The sequence below is a fragment of the Diorhabda sublineata genome, chromosome 11 (genome assembly GCF_026230105.1).
Source record: "Diorhabda sublineata isolate icDioSubl1.1 chromosome 11, icDioSubl1.1, whole genome shotgun sequence".
In the NCBI taxonomy this organism is placed as follows: Eukaryota; Metazoa; Arthropoda; class Insecta; order Coleoptera; family Chrysomelidae; genus Diorhabda; species Diorhabda sublineata.
In genome coordinates this window covers 4,771,415-4,788,664 of record NC_079484.1, presented here as the reverse complement: position 1 = coordinate 4,788,664, position 17,250 = coordinate 4,771,415, and the positions used below count along the sequence as shown (strand labels likewise).

At 35.4% G+C, this 17,250-nt stretch overlaps 1 protein-coding gene across 21 annotated transcripts in view; it reads right to left on the bottom strand.

Moving 5' to 3' along the window:
* Positions 1-17,250, bottom strand: part of LOC130450202 (TLD domain-containing protein 2) — a 235,304-nt gene that overhangs the window by 16,990 nt on the left and 201,064 nt on the right. For 2 of the 21 annotated variants that reach the window (XM_056788471.1, XM_056788472.1), the window contains exon 1: positions 2,303-6,285. The exons of 17 other annotated variants lie outside the window; for them this stretch is intronic. In XM_056788471.1, coding sequence (XP_056644449.1) covers positions 2,303-2,395 — 93 coding nt within the window. In that variant the 5' untranslated portion in view covers positions 2,396-6,285. Of the gene's footprint in view, positions 1-2,302; positions 6,286-13,737; positions 13,908-17,250 lie in introns of those variants that run through there. 2 more of the 21 variants (XM_056788474.1, XM_056788473.1) reach the window with 2 other exon arrangements.

Genomic DNA, 17,250 nt, shown 5'->3' with positions numbered 1-17,250 from the left:
GAGAGAAGGTATCGAGAAGGATATTCGAGAGATTGGAGGAAGATCTTTGGGAAGATCGAGAAAAATGGAAACAGGGAATCGGAAGACGGCGAAGAACATTTTAACCCGATTAATAAAAAAAAAAGGAAAGGAAGAATTAATGATTTGGTCGTCACCGATTGAATTGTTGGAGGACGAATTGGACAGGGAAGTCAGTCACTTCACATATTTGGAATATCCTGAAAAAATAATGGAACCAAATAGATGGCGATAATTTTACGAAATTTCTACACAGAATCCCAAAATTTTGCACCGAAATAACAAAAAAAAAAAAGAGAATTACAGTCTCTAGTTTCGTATCTGTACATTTTGTTTAAAATATAAATATCAGAATCGATAGTATTGTTTGAGCAAAAACTTTAACTGGTAGTGTATATCACAAAATCTACTTGTTTTTTATAGATTCTTATAAAACTCTATAAATTTATTTGCTCTAGATTCGTCTATACGTTAAAGAATTTTTATAACAGCAATTATTAGTCGTAGTTTAGTACCGTGAAACATCGCGTTCATTCATATCCGGATTCAATTGCCAACCACTGGATATGAATTCGAAAGAAAATTTCTCAATGGAAAACCAACCGCACGCCACGTTGATCAAAATGTGGAGTTTGGCAATTGGAACAAAGGTAAACTACCAATTTTACAAAAGGTATTAGTAGAATAACTTAAAATTGGGCCAATTGGGCTTTATTCCTTGTAATAATAACGCCGTGTCACTATTGAGTTTTTCGCTTCTAAAAGTTTATCCATATCCACCTTCCACAACAAATTAAACATCCTGTGATCTCTGGCTCTTTTCGAAAATAAAAAAAGTTATAAAACGGAAACGTTTTCACACCATTTCAGATATTGCAGATCAATTGAAAGTAATACTTTGAAGGATGGTGAAAAGTAATTTTATTCCTAAATAATTATAATCGATCTTAGAATCGTTCTAGCCACGGAAAATAGTGGCTCTCAAAAGTTAAAAATCATTAAATGATTTAATTTTTTAAAGTATTGTTAGCATAGGTTAGCATATTCCCTCTTTTCAACCTGAACAAACAACTGGAAGAGAAATAGAGGAGTTGGTATACCATCATTCTTTTATGGTGATGTACAAAGGATTTTTCCGAAACTATGATCGGGTTTACTCGATCATGATCTGAATGTTCACAGATCACGTTCATTGTTGTTCGGAAATTGATAGACTTGATCGGGTTGTAGTCACTCTACCCAGGTAGACCAGTGGGTAAATGCGATCAGTCGACGGGTTGTTTCATTCGTCTATGGTTCTTTGAACTTTATTCTTCTTAAATTATTAATCGTTGATAGGTTTGCGGATTTATACTTTGAGACATTCTAGTATAAAAATAGCTCAGTAGTATTAGAATTTAATGCAAAATCCCGAGAGGGTAGAGGCGGTAAATCGTTGATAACTGCTCAATAACAATTATTAAACATCTAGAATCTATTACACAACCGAATAACTATCATGGAAGAATTAACGCACAAAAAGGTCATCAAAATTAAAAGTTCTTGTAGTTCACGTTTTAAATTTGAAATTTTTCCAACCGAAGATTGTACGGTTCGGAAACTGTGATCTAAATTTCGTTCTGGGTTAGGATCCGCAATCAGCTGATAGGTGATCTACCTTAATCCGGGTTGTAGTTATCGAAAAGTACTTATAACTTGTATATTAGATGGAGGCAAATGATTTGAACCTAACTTAACTCCACATATGTTAACAATACGTTAAAAAATCAGGTAAATTGTGGATCCTCTGTTCAGAAAGACTAACTAACCTAACCCAACATAACCTACCTCACCAACACTGCGCTGGGATGCACAAACAAACCAGGGTACCTGCTACCGTTGTCGGTATACAGTTTCGTATACTTACCTCATGGATTATTATATATGAACATAATCTAATGTTTAGCCAAAATTCAAATCATTTTATGATTTTTAACCTTCGAATTGGACTATTTTCCGTGGCTAGATCGATTAGAATGATTTTTGTGCATGTCGCTGCGACTATAATTCCGTTTTCAGTAATACTTCACCATATCCCATTACTTATTTGTCCTATGTTGCTTTTCATTCAAATTTTTGTAAGTTTTTCACAGAAAATTATACATTACAGTATCGATATTTTGAAAAGAAGCTTTGTTCTAGCACCTAATATCCATTCGTGAAGTGTATGTGTACATTTATAGAAACAATATTCTAATGAGAAAGTTTTAAATTATAAATAATTAATATTACCAAGTTTCGTTACCTTTTTATTATTAAAATCACTCCCACTACACAATTTAGTTTTCTTTTTCATTTTTTTCAATATATCACTGAACCTCACTCGTGTGGTATGCATAATCACAACAAGTTTATAAAATATATCGGAAAAGCAAATCACCTTCACCTCTGACCACGCTCCACTAAAATAATCATCGAAGTTAGCGGTTCATATCGCGAGAATTTCTAACAGAGACAGAGAGAGATACAGAATTTTTGAAATCCAGCCAAAAAAGCACGGCACATAAAAACACCGAGCCCGGCGATGGGTCATCTTAGGGAACGCAACAACAATTTTTCGGTGCAACGTCAAAGCTAATACTAATTTAACATCAAACAATCATACCATATTATACAGTGCGCATCTAAATGCGATCCCCACTAAAATAATGATAATCTAAGGGCTTAATGTACAATAGGACGTAATTATAATTCAACACGGGGACGCTTTCACAAAAGAGTGACTCACCTGAAATATATATGACATCAGTTTTAATACTCCTACGAAGAGGTTGATGGAACAACATTTTTTACAATTAAAGAAATCAAAAATTTGATAATTATCTTGAAAGTATTCCGTATTCCTATAAGAAAAGCTCTCTACAAGCTGGTTTCCGCGATTGCTTGATGCTGATCAAAAGCTCGATTGCATAAAAAATTTAAACGAATGTTTGGATATATTCAAACGTATTCTCAATGAATTTTTCTAGTAGATGATACTTGAGAAGGGTATTTTATCCCAGAAACAAAAATATAGTCGAAATAATTGACTTCATCGAGAAATATGCTACCAAGATAGTCAAACTTATTCAAGCCATAAGGTCGTAGCTAGAGAGTTTTGTTATTGCAAATATTGTCCAATATTTTGGAAAAGACAAATAAATAACTGGCTAATATTATTCCGATTTACTGATATGAAATTGAGATATTTGTCGAAGAAAAATATTTTGTTCTATAACCATGAAGCGCTTGCCTATTCGTCCGCTATTATTGCAGCAAAATTAACCGAATTGCCTTACAATTTATTGCCTCACCCCCCTATTCACCTGATCTCGCTCTCACCGTTTACTTTCTGTTAAACTTAAAATACAAGGTGTGGCTATTCAATAACGAGACTGGTGGTATAAAATACTCAATATATATTCCCCTCCTCTATTCCTACATCGCTACATGCGAATTTTCCATTGTTCGAAAATGTGTCAGTCAGTAACTTCAGGAAGCGCGTCGCTTTTAACAGCCTCAACAGACTCAAATCTTGTTCCTTTCAATGTAGATTTGACCTTAAGAAAGAAGTAGAAGTCGCACGGTGTAATAACCGGTGTTTCGACACTGGGATGTTGTGCTTGGCTAGAAAAGTCTTGACGGACACTGCGGAATGATACACCAGTTTTGGACTCAATTTTACGTGTTAAAATTTTCACGTAAAATGTTCGCAAACATTCTTTGTCAATTCGTATACATTCGGCCATTTTGAAAACACTCACAAACACGTGGATGCGACAAACATTCGTTGCCGCCCACAAATTTCACAACAAACCGTAGGTCTATTTTTATAGCAAAACGTAGGCCACGGCTACACTGATTTGCATACAGCCACGGTAGGCATCACATTCGAAAGAATAAGCTTCAAGCTAAACAGCTGATAGTCGCTAACCTTTGGCGTTTGCGTACTTTTTCTTTAACGGCACTAGTTTCGTTACTTAACAACCACAACTTGTAATAACTTGGTGGAATACGATTTTAAATAAATAAAGAAGTAATGATGAAGGCAAACATTGGAAAACATATTTTTGTGCGAGCTAAAGGATTTATCGTGTCTTATATCATTGGTAAGTAAGTAACTCTCTCGTAAAAACGCCTTCATGAATAATTATTGGTTAGCTCTGTTTTTAAGCCCTTAAAATTTGTTGAAAAATAAATGAGGTTCGCTATAATATCAATCTAAAGGAAAAGCCACTACTGTGTTTAAATGTTCTGAGGTAATCGGAATTCTGAGACCAAAGTCACATCTAATAATAGGACAAGCATAAGGTGAAAGAGAGATAGTTTTTTGTATGTTTGTACCAACCCGAACCGTTCTCGGAAGCGTTTAAATGACATTTCTGCGCAATATCCGGCTATGCACGGTTCCTCTAACAGTACTTACCATCAACCAATTATCGAAAAGACCGTCCCGGAAACGATCACGAACGATGTCTAAGTGGGTTGGAACACGTAATCTCTATTGCGCAGAATCGTCACCGTACCAAGGACGGTTCTTTGACGGGTTGGAACGAACCTATAGTAGGCACCACACTTCCAATTCAAAGTAATTACAGTCGGTAATTTCATCAATAAATCAAATAAAAATTTCATTATATGGTACATTTAAGTGATACTGTTTCATCAAAAATGTTTCTGCTTCTGTTTTTATTCCATTTTCGATAAATCGTAAAACTGACACACAGATGGCACTGACATTGTCAAATCCATATGACGTTTATGAAGTACCAACTGTCAAAGGACATTTCGATTAGTCATAAAAAAGTTACAGCCATTTAAGTGAAGCTACTTCCGTTATTTTCAAAACAATGGAGTGAAAAAATTTTTTAATGAACGTCATTGGGTAACTATGCCGTTATTGGCGTTCCTATTGGATACCTGATATCATAGGACTCAGGAAACAAACGTTTTGAATAAAATTATCGAATATTGCATAGTGAGTTAGTTCTAAGTATAACAATACTAAAATATATTGATTTGTTTACATACCAAAAGTAAACAAGTTTCACTTTATGAATGACTTATATTAAAAATAAATTGTGCTACTGCATAAAATTTAAGAACTGGTTTTAAAATTATTTTCAATATCGTCCAGGAAGCGGCGTCTAAGAGTTCAAGGTAAACTGTTGAAACTATTTGTTAATTAAATAATAAAAAAATACTTTCGTATATTTTTATGCATTTCGTACACCGATTTTCATCAAACTAAACAAGAAAACTTTAGGAATTGATTTTCTGATCCATATTTTGGTCCTATCGAGGCATTGACACCTCAATGGACACCTGCATACGCTAGATTTAGCAGATTGCAGTGCAGATTTTGTTGCAACAGAGGGCGAACCAGCTATCCACATTCTCTCGAAGTACCAAACTATTGAACTCCAAAGCACTACATCTGGGAGCGTATGAATTAGAAGACAAAGGTGGCAGATACAGCCGTCCCATATTCTGGAGGTGTGGGATTAACAGATCAGCTGAACAACTTGGATTTCGACGAAGAGACTATATAGTTTATGTTGTTCCAAAGAAAGTTTGAACGTAAATTCTATTATTTTAATGTGATCCCATAGTGCAGATTCCTCTAGTATTTCAGCGATAAACCTATCGGTATCGGACGGTTTGTTTAGCAACGATTTGATGACAAAAAGTAGTCGTACGTGACTCATGGCAAATGATCGGTGTTGCATTCGACTTGTGATCAGTGGACAAGCTCGACCACTCGACCGAGGAGTGAAGAAAAGATTTTGATTTTTGTAGTTCTAGTCGTTAATTGTAAAATGGCGCTGTACGACAATCACAATGACCAATAAAGATAAATAAAAGACAAAGAAAAATCCGCATCCTTAAATTACCAAAAAATTATAATTTTATGTCGCCCATTTCAGTAAGTGCAATTTCGCTTGCACGAAAAATAAATTTGTGCGAGTTACACAAATAGATACTATTAATAAAGATGGTCAACATGACCCCTGAAATATGCCAAAAGTCTACGAAAGCAGATCAAGGGCATTAATAAAGTGAAATGATGAATTTATTTGTTTATGCACATCATATGAAATTAAATATTATCATAATCTCCTTAACGTTGTTTACAACGGGTAGATGCTAAACTTTAGAGATTTTTAATCGATTCCTGACATTAAATACTAAAATTATTATTAATATAACCAAACAGTACATAATTTTTGTTTTAATGAAAAAATTCTGTCAACTATCATCGAGATATTTGCTACAATCGAAGACAACAACGTAATTGCCAATATTAAAATGAAGCACAAACTTAACTAGGAAATAAGTATGGTAGATACACTTTCCTTCACGACATTTCTCATCATTCGACCGTTTCTCCAACCAATGTTCACAATAAAACAATATTCCTTCGCACCCCAATTGACCAACGCGATACCTGACCTACGGAATTCTACGTTACCTTTTGTCTTTCTTTCATAACCTTCCTACTTTTCTGCCTACAATTAAACTGATCCTCCCCAATATATCTTTTTTCACATTTTAGATAAAACCAACATACCTACGGCCCTCTGTTTACCGCAACTGTTTTATAATATCCTCTTTTAACTATATCCTTACACGAACTCAAACGAGGCACTTCTGATCTGTGGTTTCACCGAATCAATCGTCGGCAACGACACCTAACTCGTCTTTAGCCGAGCTACGCTGCTTCTAGAGGTTAGGTACGCGCTGGGGACATCGACTAAATTTGATTTTACACGTCGTATACACTTGTCTTTTAAAATGCCTTTGCCCCATTGAAACTTTCTGGGGGCCACTTATAATCCGAGGTTTGACCGAATCAATCGTCGGCAACGACACCTAACTCGTCTTTAGCCGAGCTACGCTGCTTCTAGAGGTTAGATACGCGCTGGGGACATCGACTAAATTTGATTTTACACGTCGTATACACTTGTCTTTTAAAATGCCTTTGCCCCATTGTAACTTTCTGGGGGGCACTTATAATCCGAGGTTTGACCGAATCAATCGTCGGCAACGACACCTAACTCGTCTTTAGCCGAGCTACGCTGCTTCTAGAGGTTAGATTCGCGCTGGGGACATCGACTAAATTTGATTTTACACGTCGTATACACTTGTCTTTTAAAATGCCTTTGCCCCATTGTAACTTTCTGGGGGGCACTTATAATCCGAGGTTTGACCGAATCAATCGTCGGCAACGACACCTAACTCGTCTTTAGCCGAGCTACGCTGCTTCTAGAGGTTAGATACGCGCTGGGGACATCGACTAAATTTGATTTTACACGTCGTATACACTTGTCTTTTAAAATGCCTTTGCCCCATTGTAACTTTCTGGGGGGCACTTATAATCCGAGGTTTGACCGAATCAATCGTCGGCAACGACACCTAACTCGTCTTTAGCCGAGCTACGCTGCTTCTAGAGGTTAGATACGCGCTGGGGACATCGACTAAATTTGATTTTACACGTCGTATACACTTGTCTTTTAAAATGCCTTTGCCCCATTGTAACTTTCTGGGGGGCACTTATAATCCGAGGTTTGACCGAATCAATCGTCGGCAACGACACCTAACTCGTCTTTAGCCGAGCTACGCTGCTTCTAGAGGTTAGATACGCGCTGGGGACATCGACTAAATTTGATTTTACACGTCGTATACACTTGTCTTTTAAAATGCCTTTACCCCATTGTAACTTTCTGGGGGGCACTTATAATCCGAGATTTGACCGAATCAATCGTCGGCAACGACACCTAACTCGTCTTTAGCCGAGCTACGCTGCTTCTAGAGGTTAGGCAGGCGCGAATGATATCGACTAAATTTGATTTTACACGTCGTATACACTTGTCTTTTAAAATGCCTTTGCCCCATTGTAACTTTCTGGGGGGCACTTATAATCCGAGGTTTGACCGATTCAATCGTCGGCAACGACACCTAACTCGTCTTTAGCCGAGCTACGCTGCTTCTAGAGGTTAGATACGCGCTGGGGACATCGACTAAATTTGATTTTACACGTCGTATACACTTGTCTTTTAAAATGCCTTTGCCCCATTGTAACTTTCTGGGGGGCACTTATAATCCGAGGTTTGACCGAATCAATCGTCGGCAACGACACCTAACTCGTCTTTAGCCGAGCTACGCTGCTTCTAGAGGTTAGATACGCGCTGGGGACATCGACTAAATTTGATTTTACACGTCGTATACACTTGTCTTTTAAAATGCCTTTACCCCATTGTAACTTTCTGGGGGGCACTTATAATCCGAGATTTGACCGAATCAATCGTCGGCAACGACACCTAACTCGTCTTTAGCCGAGCTACGCTGCTTCTAGAGGTTAGGCAGGCGCGAATGATATCGACTAAATTTGATTTTACACGTCGTATACACTTGTCTTTTAAAATGCCTTTGCCCCATTGTAACTTTCTGGGGGGCACTTATAATCCGAGGTTTGACCGATTCAATCGTCGGCAACGACACCTAACTCGTCTTTAGCCGAGCTACGCTGCTTCTAGAGGTTAGATACGCGCTGGGGACATCGACTAAATTTGATTTTACACGTCGTATACACTTGTCTTTTAAAATGCCTTTGCCCCATTGTAACTTTCTGGGGGGCACTTATAATCCGAGGTTTGACCGAATCAATAGTCGGCAACGACACCTAACTCGTCTTTAGCCGAGCTACGCTGCTTCTAGAGGTTAGATACGCGCTGGGGACATCGACTAAATTTGATTTTACACGTCGTATACACTTGTCTTTTAAAATGCCTTTGCCCCATTGTAACTTTCTGGGGGGCACTTATAATCCGAGGTTTGACCGAATCAATAGTCGGCAACGACACCTAACTCGTCTTTAGCCGAGCTACGCTGCTTCTAGAGGTTAGATACGCGCTGGGGACATCGACTAAATTTGATTTTACACGTCGTATACACTTGTCTTTTAAAATGCCTTTGCCCCATTGTAACTTTCTGGGGGGCACTTATAATCCGAGGTTTGGCCGAATCATTCGTCGGCAACGACACCCAACTCGTCTTTAGCGGAGCTACGCTGCTTCTAGAGGTTAGGCACGCGCGGGGGATATCGATTAAATTTGATTTTACACGTTTTATTCGCTTATGTTTTAAAATGCATTTGTCTCATTTGCCTAATCGCAATCCTAAGACGCCTTCATATAAACATTTATAAAGAGCTAGGAATTAATCATCGTGAAGACAAAGAAAAAGATACTTTTACGCTCACGTGAGAAAAATGGAAGAAGAAGAAACCGGACGACCACCTAAGGGATGGATGGACAGTTGGCAGTCCACCTCCCGGGAAATGATACAGAGGAAATTGCAAAACCAACAGATTATGAGATCTTAAAAATGAATAAGAAGTTTTGGTAAACAAAGTGGTCATAACCATGATAAGCACTGGATAAACTGTTCTTGACGGTTTATCGACGGGAAAAGAGGTCGATTTATAGTAATTCATATAGGGAATTCCTGGAAAGGGACTTGGATGATCTTTTTCAAAAGAGAAATGGATATGAACGCAAACCGCTTCAAACTGTTGTTCAAATCCGTTGAGTCTTGAGACGTGTAGTAGATTAATCAATTATTGTAATGGATTATCATAGAGCCAATTACGTTTAATTGTCAATGAAATAGTGGGCATAGATAAAAGATTACAAGGTAAAATGTAGACCTGCAGCTTTTGCTACGTAATGCAATGGATAGTTAGGTTACCACGTTAACATGGAAGAAATAAATTATCTCCCAGAACGAATGTTTTCATAAACCGACAATGTAGTTTATTAATTTCATTTTTACCTTATTAGATTATAAGTAAATCGATTGTTTTATGGTATCAGCTTGTTGATATGCCTAAATGATCTAAAATATTTGGATCTTCCAAGCGGAAGTTGATTGGATTATATCAATTTTTTCAATACAACCCAAGAATAATTTAATAATCGTGACATGTAAACCTTGAGAAATAAATAAAATCTTATTACACAAACTAACGAATTTGGCATACTGAAGAAGAGAAAGTAAACAAAGCCAGCTCGTCTGTGTTATGCACATATATAATTCAAAAGATAAACTCAAGACCTTAAGTTTATTACTTTCGACTATTTCGTAATCAGAAATATTGATAACATAGAAATAGACAAAAATATTTTTCAATATGAATTTCGTATTACTAAATGTAACATTTCAACGAAAATTAAAGATACAAATTTATTTAAATTTATCAAAATAGGAAACTAACAGTAGAAACAAAGACAATAATACGTGTTTAATTAATGGTGATTATCACATTGTTTTTATATCAAATAATTTCAATGAATCATTTTTATATTGTACATACACGAACCAAATAGCGACGCACTTTGACGTTGTCTTCAGTTCGGGTCGAAAGCCCGAATGAGAGTTGTTAAACAGCTCTGATGAGACGAAATAACGTCGAAACTAGGCAGTTACAACCTCTCCTTGCAATTGTGAGCCATTAGGGATGTTAATATCGACAAAAAGGTCGATAGACATCACGCTCTTCTAATTGTAATTCAATATTCGTCGAGCATTAGCCAGGAAAGTAGTTGTTTACTCCTTTGAAGAATACATTTTCGAAATATTAAATTTCGAAATTATTTCAGAAGTGAATAGTAGAAATCTTTTATTTTGATATAAGTTTAAGTTATGTGACAAATATAAATTCCGGAAATTTGGTTACGTTACTTCGTTCATAATTGTCTTTTTTTGTGAACTGAAGCAATTTTTAGTAAAAAACCATTGAAACTCCTTCCCAAGTTGTAGAAGACGTATGAAGACAGGTTTATGTCAACAATACGCCAATTTGAATGGACGAAGGCTATCCGAAAAGATGCACGCACCTGAGGAAGATGATTCACATCAATGAGCTCCGATTACCTTGACGTGAATGTAAAGGGTTTGGGCACGCTGACTAGCACCTAATCATTCATGGGTTCTCTGAAGCGATAAATATTAAAAAAAACGAGCAATTTCGGATTTTATTGACTGCTTCGATGATATGTTGCAGCGATTGTTCGCATTCGCAAATAACGCAAAGTACGTCGAGCATATTTGGATTTTTTTGATACCCTGTTATAGATGAAGCATCATATGTAACAGCTGATAAAATATTCTCTATAAAGTTAGCTTCGTGGAGCGGTTGAAGACACGTGTTTTCCGTATATGACTCAAACTTGCCAAGACATCAACATCGGCTCATTCCCCATCGATTGTGCAAGAGTTTTAGGAACGATGCTACTCCACCCTATAGCCCCGATATTGCCGTTTGCAATTTTTTGATTTTTCAAAATGAAGCGGTGAAATTTCGAACAATCAATTGCTTTCGATAAATAACGCAACGTACGTCGAGGATATTTGGATTTTTTTTGAAACCCTGTCATAAATGAAGCACAATCTATAACGGCTGATCAGGGCCGGATTAAGATTTATAAGGCCCGAGGCTAAAATAATGACGGGGCCTCCTTAAGGAATTCGAAAACCCGGAAAAATTCACAAAATAATATCAATACGTTAGATTTGTGGTATCAACACAAAAAATACAGAATGATTTCCAAATGATGAGGCCCTCTTAGACCTGGGGCCCGGGGCTATAGCCCCCCCAAGCCCCTAGCTTAATCCGGCCCTGCGGCTGATATAATAATCTCTTTAATGTTAGTTTTTGGGAGGATGCTGCGCTACCCTATAGTCCAGATATTGCCACATGCAACTTTTTTATTTTTCAATAAGACAGGGAATAAGAAATAGAGGGTGATATTGGTAACGTCAAAGTATCACCAAGGTTTGTATCGTGTGTTCAACATTTGAATCGTAGGTCGGTAATAAAATTTAATATGAAACTTTGTTGATAATTTTCTATACAAACATTCTCTCATATATACGACAACGCTAGAGTCAAGAGGCGAAAATTTCTGTACTATTTTAAACTTTAACACTCCTCAACTTTCGGCGATGAAGCATCATTGAATAACACTGTATATTGAAGCTGACAAAAAGGAATTGGTTGCTTCAGACACACATAAGATTTTCTCAAATTGTAATGAAATAATCTATCTAAAAATCTCTCGAAAAGTAATTTTTAGGAAATCATTTTTTTTCAAAAATAAAGAAAAAACATTAAAGGGAATTTATATTTCCTCTGCGTTACTAATATGTTTTCTTTTTAAAATCTGAATAATGTTTTCGAGAAAAAAGTGATATACAAGCATCTAAATTGCCAAATTGAAAGACCTGTTTCCGGCGGAGGAAATAAATAATTAATCATCGCCGATTCTCAAAATCGATTGGTGGAATGTTTTTGGCAAAACGCGATAGACACACATTTTCCAATGATCGAACTACAATTTATTTATAGCCTAATTTGTTGAAATTAAGAAATAGTGATCCGATGAGATTGACCAGATACTCACACTTGCCTAATGTACATTTTACTTAAAAATAGATTAATGAATTCGGTTTTGGCGCTATAACTGTTTGTCATTCCATAATGTTTCCTGATTCTTATAAAAATTTCAAACTGAAAATATTTGTTTTCCTTCAACTTTGGCTTGTCAAGTTAAATTTTATTTTAATCTGGAATTTCAAACAAAAAATTCCTCGACCTGGATGGCACCATCTATTTATATTTTAACGAAATTGCAGCTATTGAATTACAACGCTTCTGTCGTAATTTTTTCTTTCAATACAGAACTCATCAAATCCAAAGATCAATTTGACAACTAGAATGTTGGGGTTCTCCGTCCAGTTACCGAATTATTCACAAGTCTTTAGAAGAAAACAGTTGATCCAAAAGGCGACCTATGTACCTGTGGCAGTACCATTTGTATGAATATTTCTTGTACTGAATACACAGTTTGCATCACTACTACACCAACACCCACAATTACACACTCTGACGCGCGTTTCGATAACCAAGTTATCGTCTTCAGAGACTGAGGGTAAACAGTTTAACTTCAGATCTAACTCGCGTCAGACAGTGTAATTGTGGTATAAACAGTGTGTTCATCATGAATATCGCCAACGGTTCCAGAAATTCCAACTTAATACTTGAAATACTTGAACAATTTGAGTTGAAAGTTTACATGTTGCTCTAATCATTTACCAGACTTTAAGAATGAAGTTTAGTTTCTATTCCCTGAGATTTTCATACTTTTAATAGGCAGACAAGAGCCGTCTTGGTCTTCAGATAGTAGTGTAGAATTATTATACTCCATTAAAAACACTACATGGAAACAAGTATCAATGAATAAGGTCTAATTTCGCAACTTTGAAGGTGTTTAATTTATTTTTGGCACAACATTATTTCACGTCACCTACTAACTCCCGGAACACCCTGTAGAATCAACTAACGACAGAAATAAAACAAGTTGGATTCATTTTCATCTGTTTAGAGGATAATTTTAAACACAAATCCCACGTCAATTACATATCACTCATCGTAAATAAAATAATCTTTGGATTTGTCATAAATAGTTATTCAAATTTCGCATTATTTTTCAAAATATTATTGTATATTGTTTGTAATTACTTTTGTTTTTGGAAATGTGGTTACTACCGAAAGGGTTAGTTAGGGGGGTTGTATTCAAGATAAAAGATACATATATTTGTGTGACATTTATGACTGTGTCGTGCGTGATTGTAAATCACCTCATCGTTTCCATCTGCAGACATTGTCTGGGTCTTGATGATGGTGTAGATCTTAACGTACGGGGCCTTGATAAGCTGCATCGTCAAACACAACCAAATTTTTAATGTTTGTTATTTACGCAACTACATTAATGTTAGAAAATAATAACGTACTACAAAATTATAACTACACTGACATTTGTTTTTATAAATATCAGAAAATTGTTGTATTCAGTATGCAATCATTGATAATTAAATTAAACAAATTTGAATTCTACGAATTTAAAGAGATGATTCTTTGATATCAACTTTTCTCTCGACCAAGTCCGAGATGGGGTCAAAAAATACCATGAATGTTTGGAAATAAAAGATTATTTCAATTACGTTCAAACTAAAAACGTTGCAAATAAATAAAATACCATTTTCGCTTTATAACTGATAAGGTAAAATACTGATTAACACTCTTATCGGTTATTTCTGAAAGGAGATGTTTGTGTTACAAAGAGGGTAGATAATAAGGGTCTAGTCGAGAGTGTGATAATACGTTTTCGGAATCTATAACACCAGTTCAGGTACATCACTTATCAGCTGATTGCAAACCCAAAACGAAATTTAGATCCAAATTTTCCGAACGTCGCGTTAAAGTATAAAAACCGCAAACCTATCAGTGACGCTTCTCACGAGAATTAGTTGTAGACAACCATTTAAGAGGGAATAAATTTTTTTTTCTACTACCAAACGTAAAGTACGTAATTTGGACACACTTTCGAGTGCGTAAAACTTTACTTTACACACTAGTGCGTAAAGAAACTTACTTTAAGCAGTAATGCGTAAAATTACGTATTATTAAGGTCTCTGTAGTGTAGTGGTTCGAGTACGAATCTCACACGCTGGAGGTCCCAGGTACGAGTGATAATTATTTTTAAGTGGCATTTATACACGCCGAAAACAAAAGTTGAAAAATTCAATAACACAAATTCATCTATGGTTTTGTTAATTTCTTCTAATCTTAAATAAAATATTCAAAATATTAATAAATATATAATATATTACCTTTAAACTTCTGTATTTTGATAAAATTTTAGCTAGTAGAAAAAATATTGTATGCAATTCGTGTGTAAAAAAGGCTACTTTACATACTCGTCACATAAGGGTAGAGAGTGCGACTACGACCCGATCAAATCTATCAGTTTCCGAACAACAATGAACGTGATCATGATCATGATCGAGTGAACAGTGAACCCGATCATAGTTTCCGAAAAGTCTACGACACTTCAATAAATAATTAGAGCATGTAATGGGAAAGAATGAAGGAAATCGAATAAACAGCGGAGGTCAAATGATGGCATACAAAGTTGACATAATTTTCAATCACAATAAGAAGAAACGTGATGAAAAATATGTTAAAAAAACTGAAGATAGAGATTATGAAGTAAAGAAGCATATCATTTTGAAGATCTAGGAAAAATGATCAAATGATCAATCAGAGATAAAATAAAAATTATTATCTCAAAATTTAATAATAATAATACAAGACAATAACGAATAATTTTACTTAAATTATTTAGGTCTTTTTTATTATTTTTCGTTTTGAAACCATTTCTAAAAATTCTCTTTTTCGTGTATTAGATTCCGTGCCAAGAATTTTTGAATCTTTTTTTGATATTTGACGGTTCGTTTATGCAGTTCTATTTTTTTATCGTATTTATGACCTTTTAGTCTATTTTCTAAATACTGATATGTCTGCCCTATGTAGACAGCTTCACATTTAGTAGAAGGTACTTGATATATAATATTACTTCTAATTGTGCTCGATTGGGTGCTCAAATTGGATAATTGGAAAGCGATTAATATCAAGATCTATGGAGATTCAAGAAAACGAATACAGACAATGTATAAACTATGAAATGAATAATGAAATAGGAAGATGTAGTTAAAAGGATTTACCAAAATTTCAAACAAATTCTATCTAAATGTTTAAATCGTTTTTTTAATAAATTTCCATTTTGGATTTACAACATTAATGATATTGTTGTTTATGGGAAAATTTGTTTAATATTCTATTCTTAAAATGGTGTACATTCCACATTCTTCGATTGTGTTATTTTTCTTCGGGAATTCCACAAAAAATGATAAATAAACACATGAAATAAAACTTGATACGTGACAAACTATTGCGCGGAAAATTTTTTTTAATAAAATGATTGTGATACATGTCGCTACATGTTTTCAGTTGAGCTACTTCGAACATTAATGGTAAAAAATTTCAACTTGTTAATCAACGTCGCTCTTTCCATTTGCTAAGCTTTCCAAAATATCAACATATATTATTAATTTGAATTGATTTCAATCTCGAAATTAGAAGGAATTAACCAAAAAAAAAAATACTTTCGCTATATTCTTCGCGTTTATATAAGAATTTTCGAGAAAGTAGCTGTCTGGAGACGGTAACATTATTATGGAAATGTATATCACACGTATAATAAAGTAGCGGTTAGAATTTTTGTTTAAATCGTTCTTGTATTCCAGACAAGTTCTTTTTTTTATATATATACGAGGTATATCCTCAATATAAGTTCCGTTCCCATTTCTCTAAGTGGCAACGCGCAGTTCTTCTGAACAAAAGGAACGTACGCCATTTCCAGATCGCTGATACCTTCATGGTGCTTTTTACAAGATGTCAGAGTAATTGAAAATGCCGCCCCTTGTGAAATAAGATTATTTTGAATGCACGAAGAAAGTTAAATGAAGTGAAATATTTTTCCGGGCAAATTTGAGAGGTTCACGACAAAATTCTATGGGTGAATTAAAGATTGGATTATACAGTTCAATGAAGTAAATGATAAAGTGCAAGATGAAGAATGATGTGGATGCCCGTCTTCGAATAATGATGAGCTGGTTCACGCTATTGAAAAGAAACTTTAGAAAATACATTGCTACGGATTATTCGCAAATATCGAAAACTTCTTACTAAACAACACAAAAAAACGGACGGGCAGTTTTTGACACACTATAATAAAGACAGAAATAAAACGGCAATGAATAGAATGAAGGCACACTTCGTCTCCAACGGAAGTTAAGCCTTTACAAATCTTGACACATCGAAAATTCGAGTGCACTATTATTCTGGGAGAAAACGGCATTTTCCTCATTGATTTATTACCACTAGGTCAAACAATCTATACACATGTTCCCTGCGAGACCATTAAGAAATGCGAACGTAACCAAAAAGTCCTATAGGAACGTGTTTGATCATCCTCCTGCAGCCCAGACTGCACACCAACCGATTTTAATATCTTCCCACTTTTTTACTTGGTGGTTAATACTTCAACAATGATGTCCAGCTGAAAGAATGTTACCACATGGTTCGAAACATAGGCAGCAACTTTCTATGAAGAAAGGACACAAACACTTGTGTCAAGCTATGACAAATGCCTGTGAAATTTTGGAAACTATGTAGAAAATTAGTTTAACAGTTGTAGATTGTTGTACAATAAATATTTTTTCTGTGTCAGTACACGTTTTTTTTTTAAA